Raw genomic sequence first — 8920 nt, 5'->3', positions numbered from 1 at the left:
TGACATTACCTGATCTTTTGCTCATCTTTTTTTTTTATTTATTTCATGATTAATATTCACATCACAGGTTAACAATTAATCACAAGGAACATCTCTTTCATACCAAATATTCAGAATTGCAGGGAGAGATCAGCTCTATCTAACAGGACAAATGCTTCTAACAATCAGCAGTTTGCTTGTTTGTTTGTTGTCGTCTGCATGCTCTGGCTATGGTGTTGTGCCCTACGGTTACAATACATCACACTACAGTGGATCCACTCCAGTACACAGGACTGAGGAGTAGATTACTCTCAATTTGTAATGTGTCAGATTTGTAAAATGTAGCTGAAACAAGCACAGATACAAAGATACAAATAATAATAATACTGTGACAGTTCAATACAGTTTAAACAAAGCTCTAGATTATTTTCTTTTTTGGAATGTCGATTTCACTGGTCTTAGCTGCAAACAGAGAAATCTACTTTTCAATGCTGTGATGCTGACAAACTGCTGTAGGTGTGGGACACACTAAGGGGCTCCAAGTACATATCTACCAACACTATCCTTCATTCATTTTATTATCATTTTTAACTAGGATTAGCTTGACAGGTCAAACTCAAAATACAAATATGCTCAAAATTTAATTTTGGTCCACAATTAAACAATAAATTGACCTTTTTAGGAGATAATTTGGTCCAAAACGTCCCCTTTACAGTGCTTCAGTCCTGTGTTGGTAGGTAGGTCGAGATGTCTACATAGGAGCGGTCTAATACAGAACATTACTTTACACCACATGCCAAAAGACTAAGTCCTGTTACTGTTTTAATCTAACTGGGATGGTGGTGGGCAGAAGAAAACGGGGCTGCTGGTGTGTGTCCACTCTCAGCTCTCGTACACATCACACCAACACCACACACAAACTCCCTCTCTACCCAGCACTATGAATCTGGTAAAAAGCATTACATATAACAGAACAGAGACAGACCTCATCCATGATTTCATAATCTTGCATCTTTGATACATTTTTTTTTCAAACATTCTTGAAGCTTCAGCAGCCCTTTTTCGTAGCAGAAATAAAAGGCAGACCGAAAAAATAAAACGTTATAACAATACCATTATCATTATTACTATTATTGTTATTATCATTATTATTAATAACCTTAAAGATTACAGGTTTAAGCTCATTTGTCAGTATCCACCCTGTTAGGAAGTACGTTTTTTTCCTTCTCTTTTTTGTTTGATTTTCATTTATTCAGGTTACTTCTGGAATGACAAAACATTGTCGTAACTACAATGGTTCTGGAATTATTATTATTCACATTAAGTTTGACGCTAAATTTGCTTGTAAACAAGGGTCAGTGTGACGTACTAGTGGAAGGGTGGTATTTGTGGTAAAAACTGGGGAATCAAGACTTTTGGCGAAATGTTTATCTGAGTAAATCAGGTTGTTTCATTTTGACTTTATGCCTACTTCTGGTTACTACTGAATCCAAAAGCATGAATCTCATCTTAAACCTAATGATATTAAATCTTACCATTAAAGCAGGAATTATTATATAATCAGGTCGTGACATGTGCCACTAATGAAATGTTCTGGAACTCCAACAGCTTGGACCGAATATCAAAAACCAGTCAATGGAGACTTCAGTGTTGAACCATTAATACCAGCAGCACAACACCATGAACCGAAGTACCACTGAAACCCACGAACGTCCTATTTCTATGAATACAAACCACTGCCTATCATCTACTGAATACCTTCCATCCCTTTTGTTCCTCTACTCTTGACGATTCACATGGACATTTTTCACATGACTCACGCACTCACATCGCTTAACTGCAATGTTTCACTGTTAGGCAACTCATGAGAACAACTTCAAGGAGCAGGACAATATTAAATATGAGCAACTCTTATATCACGGAAGTGTGTCGGGACTGTATTCAAAGTGCACACAGGACTTGGGGGGGGGGCTGTACATCCATATAGTTTAAATAGCTGTAAAGTTCCAGACACAATAATATAACGTGGCCACCAAAGCTAGTTTGAATGAGAACAGTGTGTAACGCAACAGATGTTGATATAAGGTTTCCTCGATCTGCTTTTGTCGATTGGATAGGTGTCAGTCGGAGCCAGACTATCAGTGTTCCAGAGGCTAAGCAGTGCCCTCTACAGGATGGATGCAGTTGCAACACTTCACACATCTGACAAGTAAGGAGACACGTCACAAACGTGTCACCAAATCCTTCATAGTATCAATGGAGACCATCATAATGCATAGAATTGCGGTGAGTAGATGGCTGCTTTGACTCTTCTTTTTCTTTTTTTCTTTCTTTTTGTTTTTTTCTACCAATGTCACACATCACAACGCTTCTGGTCTGTAAATCAAAGTCACATCACAGTGTCATTTTCATAGAATCTTATTAAGTTCCAAAACAAGGTGATTTCCTGAAATAATACGAACAGACTTTAGAATCACACCTTCTCTCCATTTCTGCCAAGTCATTTTAGACGTTTAACAAGTGAAAGAAATAAGCAAAAATAACATTCCCTACTTCTACAAAGTAATTTCCCCCATTAACTATTAATTTCGCAAGCATTTTGAATCATTCAAATGAAAGAGCTTCCTGGCAGGACAGAAATACTGCTGCATTCATCACATTTGGAACTTTCGACATCTTCAGTTGTTGCTTGACGCAAGTCCAGTTGCCCACAGCTACCTCCTGAAGATTATTTATTTCACACGTTTTCTTTTGTATATCCCGTCATACAAACAAACAAAACCAAAACTTGACAAAGCTGTTTAAGTCCATTCAGGTATTTATGTACACAACACCGATGGTGAAATACTGTATTATGCCAAAGAGATTAATAACTAGACACTGCTGTGCAGTTCTCAATTCTTCACATGTATAAGTTGGTGGTGGTAGCATTTAATAAGTCCTACTCAATAAATAAGTAAAATCATTTACAAGCTGCAAAGAAAAATTCCGACTTCAGCTCTTCCTGCAAGTGAACTTGTGGCTCTTCTAACGCATCACACCTCGGCGATCGTTCTCTGTCCGTCCCTCCCGAGTATGCGTCAGACGTTCTCGACTATGATCGCTGTATTGCTGTCAACAATGTTGGAGTAAAACACCATGGGGGGGAGGAGGAGGAGACAGACGGCAACAAAGCCTATGAGCCTACGTGTCCGACAATGACTATGGCGGGAACGACACAGCGACACAGCTCATCGATGTTTTAACAACGTCAGCGGCGACCACCGAAACACACGATACGAAAGAGTTGATTTCATTCTATAACAGATAAGCAGTACAACACTTCTATTACAGGCTGCTGCTTTGTGTAGTGTGTGCTTGTTAATGCGTGTACATGTCTGTAGGAGGCCGTGAGGACAAATTCTGATTCAAACCTATCTTTGTGAGGACATTGTAGCAGATCCTCATAACTTTAAAGGGCTTTTCGAGGGGTAAGACTTGGTTTTAGGGTGAGGTTAAGGGTTAGGATAAGGGGCTGTGAATGTGCTGTACAAGAATTGTGTGTGTATTTGCTACCTCTTATGAACCTTTTCTGGCATAGACACTGACCTTGTCAGCGCCAGAAGTCCTCATGAAGACAAACATCTGGTCCTAATGCAGCATGGTTAAGTTTAGGGGGTGAGATGGATAGTGGTCAGGTTAAGGTTATGGTTTAGGTTCAGGATAACGCTTTGTTTAGGCAGCCGTAATGAGTGTACTGGTATAGAGTGTCTGTGTATAGATCTGTGCTTACTTTTGTGAAGGTGTGTCTGAGAGAGTGTGTGTGAACAGAAAGTTAACAGAGTGAGTTCGAAGACTTGAGCCCACAACAAAATGACCTGGATGTGGAGGACACTGTGGTCAGTCCGTCTGTCTACATATCAGCCGTATGTAAGACTATAAATACTACTACACAACTCAGCGTGACTGCTGGGGCTCCTCCACTCACTGGGGAGTTCATGTGTATGAGTGGGACGGACAAATTCATAACAGGTTTGGTGTGACTGTATCACTGTTGGAGACACTTAACGGTGTTTTGTGTGTTGTGGTGGGTGATTGTGCTGTGGCAAAAACAGACGTACTAAAAAAGAGCGGACGTTTGTGGCATTAACTGGTTTGGAGATAAACACTGGCGGGTTTGTAAGTGTTAGACTTTTTGAAAGCTGCTGACAGCGAAATCCTTTGGTTAAAACATGTGTTAATTAGACAGCTGTCACTGAACTTGGGTCTCTTGACAGTAACGCTACACTCCTACATACACAGTGGAGGCGTCAGCTGAAACGCTGCAAGTGGCACAAGTTGAGAAATGTCAGTATTTCCAATACTGCAAATACTCCAGCACAGACACGAGTTAGCTCTTGGACACGACTGTTCCCGCCGTTGCCAGTGTTTTTGTCAAACAGAATGCACCAAAAAATGGCAAACAAACACTCCTTTAGCAACATTAGCAGCTCTTGCTACGAAATCAGCCATGCTAACGCTGCTCTGCTAACTTGCGGTAGCCTCCTCCAGCACGTAGTGTCAGACATGCCCGCTGTCAAACAATGAAGCCATACATACAGTAGGGTGTAAGTGCAGAGTAAATCTAAGTGAAACTTTTTCCTAGTATCCCAGAACATTTTACCCAATACCCAAGTTTGTCAAGTGACGTTGGGAGGAGGGAGGGGGAATGCTAACAGGAACAGGAAGTTAGCCAAAAGACGACCTCACTGACAGCAGCTTTAATATAAGGTGTTTTTTGTTGTTTAAATATATTTCAATAGAGCCAAACTGAACAGTGACATCCACAGTAGTTTGGACTGATACCCTGATGTATGAATAAAATAAAAATACTTTACGAATTAAAGCCCTGTCACAACCAGAAAGTGGCCCAACAATAGATACAGGGACTAGCTACACACAGGACTACCTGGTGATCTTTTACCGCAGCAGGCAAACTAATCATTAATATTGAACTAGTGCGAGACAAGTCACAGCAGCTCTCTGAATCTTCTCTGTTTTAGCCAGCTTCATCGCTGTTAGTGGGATTAGCTAGCACATGTGCTAGCAGGACAAAGAAGAAACACTGCTTTTGTGTCTGCTAACCTCTTTTTTTCCTTCTTTAAAATCACTTTACCTGGCGAAATGGGAGATTTGAATGAACATGGATGAATAAAAGTAAGAAGATATGAAAGCTTCCATCATATTGGACTCTTGAGCTTTCTCATCCCTCAAATGCCAGCGTGGTTTCAAAGGCTTGCCGTCGGTCAACAGCACAAATTCATGGGTCAAGTTTCATTCAAATAAAACGCAAAAATATATTTGCGTTTTACTTCTTTTGCCCACATGACACAAACCACTAATTACCAATTTAAGTTACTAGAACTTTTGGCCATTTTTACCTTGGAAAGACCTTTAAAAAGCAGCTTGTGACATTAGTGCATCAACAAGAAAAGTGCAACATACAGTACAATTTGTTACTGTGCCTCAGGGCTCCCGTATTCTTGACTAAAAGGTGCAGCTCGCAGTTTAACTCCCAAGATTTAACACTATAATGATGAAGTGTTAGAATCACTCCCACAGCTTGAATCTGTGTTCACCGCGTCAAGGTCAAACGCTGTCATCTCACACTGTCATTTCAGCCTCGCAAAAATTATTTGGCTGCAGTATCCGATTACTGTGTTCACTGCCAAGTCCATTTCGAGCCAAGGCCTCTCCAGAAACGTAATTGATGCCCTCTCCCTTCATGCCAACCCACCCTCATGATTATCCTGCACTAATCACAAAATCATCAGATCTTTTGTAGCTTTTTCCTCCTCAGCACCCGAATACATCCTTTCACGAAACATGGGAAAAATACCCCGACATCCCTATATCGTATCTTCTCTGTTCTGAACAAGCATTACTTCAATTAATCTAGAGGAGAAAAACCGGTGCAATGATACCAACATAAGTATTGGGAGATAATACCTAATTGATCTATAATGAGACATCGTGCAGTGCTGTAGATACTGTAGATTTAGATAATTGCTGGCTGCCTGGGAGGCTGGAATGTGTTGATCTGAAGCAGACTTGACAGTCTTTGCCCCGCTGCTGGCTGGCAGCAAGCCTCAGCCTGGTTAGTGTGGTCTACAGCTAAATGGGCATGGACTGGGAATGGAGGAGGGACAATGACGTTGAAAGAGTAAAGTGGATTTGTAATCGTGTTTGGGCCACATGTAGAAATGTTTAAAACATAAAAATTAGACTCATTCGTGGAAATATTTTGTGAAAAACTATGCTGAAAATAGTTAATGCATCATTACGATTGTGTGGGTTTATTGCGTTTGGGTTGTTAGATTTAGTCCTCTAAATCACTGCTTAGGAGGTGGTTTTTTTTGTTTGTTTTTTTATCGGTTGAGTGGAAAGCCCCACTCACCAAACGCACAACCGGCAGAATCTCTGTTACAGGCAAGGCCAAAGGTCAGCCTGGGGATATTGAGAGGTCAAGGTCGGGAGCGGGAAGCTGGCAGGTGGACCCCAGAAAAACACTGAGAGGTGATCGGTCAGTTTGTTGCTGTGCTGGGCAAAGATGAGGGGGCGGGGCCAGAGGGAAGTGACTGCGCTGTGGTAGGTTGGTTGGTCTGTTGATTGGCAGGTCGACAAACGCCAAATGCGTGTCCCACCGGAATCCACAGGTTCACTGGGACTCAATCTGTGGAGGGGAGCACAACACAAGGAGGTGGAAATGTACTGGTCAGACAATCTATAACAGGCTGCTACTGTCAGGGAAAGGGTTATGTGAACGCTCCTGTTTCTGTTACATTAACACTGATGCACATTCATCAATTAGACCAAGTCTGGTGTCTCTGAACTCAGAAGCCAGCTGCAGTGGCTGCAGAGATAATTTTAACCTCCAAGACCCATTGATCTTAACTACGCAGACCTCTTCATAATTTAATTTAGTCACAAAGAATCTGCTCACCTTCTCTTCCCCCCGATACTGCATCAGCTGCGCACAATATCTACTAATACTTATTTAGCAATCAGGAAGGCTCAATATCACTTTTTCATGTCCAACATAAATGATCTACGGATGCTGGTATCAGTCCGATACAGTCATTTTACACCTTTTAAACTACAAAGCTGTGAACAACACATTTGTGATATCGCAGCCATTTCAAGAAGATAATTCTCCATCTGTGGTACAAATATTCTTCTGCCATAAAGATGAAATAAACAGCCAAAATATTTTTTAAATAGTTCATTCGGTACATGAGGCATAGTTTATTATACTATACTATGAGTTTTTATTACTATTCTGCGCGGAAGTAAATCACAAATTTGATGCCCAAAAACTCATGAAATGTGGCACATGGAAAGAAAAAAGGGGATAAAAATGTACCTGAAAAACCTCTATAAGGTGATCCTGTGGCAGGGTTCACGTACATGAATGAAAGTTCATACATGCATTTAGTGTTGGGGAAGCACAAAAGAGGACTAAACGGGAAGAACGGCAATTGGGAGCTAATTTTGCACATGTGGAACAATCTCCTCCTACAGTTTAACTGCAATCAACTTCAAATCTGGTCAGGTCACTCTGGACAAGATAAAGATTATTATCTTGTCCAGATAGGTGCTAGGTTCTGATGTTTCACCACAAAAAAGAAAACTTGTATACATGTATATACTTCATAATATCTTATATTTTTTTGTAGGTGTTTATCTCATAACACAATTCATTTATTCATTCTTCTTTTTTAGCAGCTCCCTAATTCTGTTCAGAGCTATTGGAACTCACAAATTTCCCTAATAGGAATCAGTAAAAAATCTTAATCATTTTTTTTTAGTTTTTAAGTTTTTCTTTTTCTTCTTTTTTTTAGTGTTGTGTCTGAATATTCTCTGTCCATCGCTGTGTGATAGTAACACCTGAAAAAATGATCCCCTGTGCATTGTATGTGTGTGTGTTCATTTACACCCACTTGTCTCAGTGATGCGTTTGTCTATGCTTAGGGGCTCCCTCAGTACGTCTCCCCCAAAAGGAGTGGGCATGGCCTCCTTTGCCCCGTTCTCCTTAGCAACACCTGCAGGTGCTGTTGCCTTAGCAACGTCTGCTGGTGCTGTTGCTGGAGCGCCACTTGGGGGTGAAGATGTCTTCTCCTCTGCTTTCTCCTCCTGCAGCCAAATATAGACACACACACACACACAAAGACAACCATGCTTCCGCTTAGTTGTTGTTTTTTGGAAGCACACCATCTAGTGGTGATGATGAGTAAAAGCACAATGAGTCAGCAGAGCCTAACTGTTGACTCGCAACTGGGTTTTCTGTGTGACCTTGTGTCCGTTGGTCTGCTCTCCCACATTGTCCATTGATCCAATCTTAGACTTTGCCTTAATGTTGAGCTTATGAGACTCAATCTTCACATCACCACCACCTGGGGCAAAGAACAAGAACAACAGGATGTAATGAAATAGAAAAAGAAGAGCGTGTGTGTGTGAATGGAGGAGGCGATTATTGAGTCGTACCCGGCTTGTATTTGATGTTGTCCTTAGAGCCACATTTGGAGGTGACCTTGCTCACGTCAACCTTCTTACTCAGGATCTGCACCTGGACAGAGAGAGGGATCAAAATGTAGCCTGTCTGTACTCACTCATTGTCGTCGTACAACATATAACTAGTATGATATACTATACACCTCAGAATGTCCCTGTCAAACCCTTATCTCATTTCTATTCTATAGAGAGCGTTACATAAACAAGATTCTCCCGACTCTGACCTGTTCTATTCATAGTGAAGGTGCCTCCTTGTTTTCTTAAGGCTGGTGGATGATGCACCGTTTATGCTGAGAAGTCAGGACAGGCTGTAATTGGAGGAACGGGAGCAGCCGGTTGTTAGGCTGTTGTCACGTCGCAAGAGCGTTTGTGTGTTCAAGATCACAGCGAGAAAACCCCCCCGAGCGGTGTG

The 8920-nt window shown here is 41.2% G+C and overlaps 1 protein-coding gene across 7 annotated transcripts in view; it reads right to left on the bottom strand.

Annotated features, from left to right (window-relative positions):
• Nucleotides 1–8920, bottom strand: part of LOC122767562 (microtubule-associated protein 4-like) — a 64699-nt gene continuing 55779 nt past the window's right edge. For 3 of the 7 annotated variants that reach the window (XM_044022897.1, XM_044022933.1, XM_044022941.1), the window contains 3 exons: nt 8482–8563; nt 8290–8390; nt 7577–8130 (listed from right to left, as the gene is read on the bottom strand). In XM_044022897.1, the coding sequence (XP_043878832.1) occupies nt 7924–8130; nt 8290–8390; nt 8482–8563 (390 nt within the window). In that variant the 3' untranslated portion in view covers nt 7577–7923. Of the gene's footprint in view, nt 6671–7574; nt 8131–8289; nt 8391–8481; nt 8564–8920 lie in introns of those variants that run through there. The other 4 variants (XM_044022915.1, XM_044022924.1, XM_044022906.1 and 1 more) reach the window with 4 other exon arrangements.

Source organism: Solea senegalensis, linkage group LG1 (genome assembly GCF_019176455.1).
Source record: "Solea senegalensis isolate Sse05_10M linkage group LG1, IFAPA_SoseM_1, whole genome shotgun sequence".
Classification (NCBI taxonomy): Eukaryota; Metazoa; Chordata; class Actinopteri; order Pleuronectiformes; family Soleidae; genus Solea; species Solea senegalensis.
The sequence above is the reverse complement of the archived record's forward strand: the minus strand, read 5'-3'. Positions and strand labels throughout refer to the sequence as shown.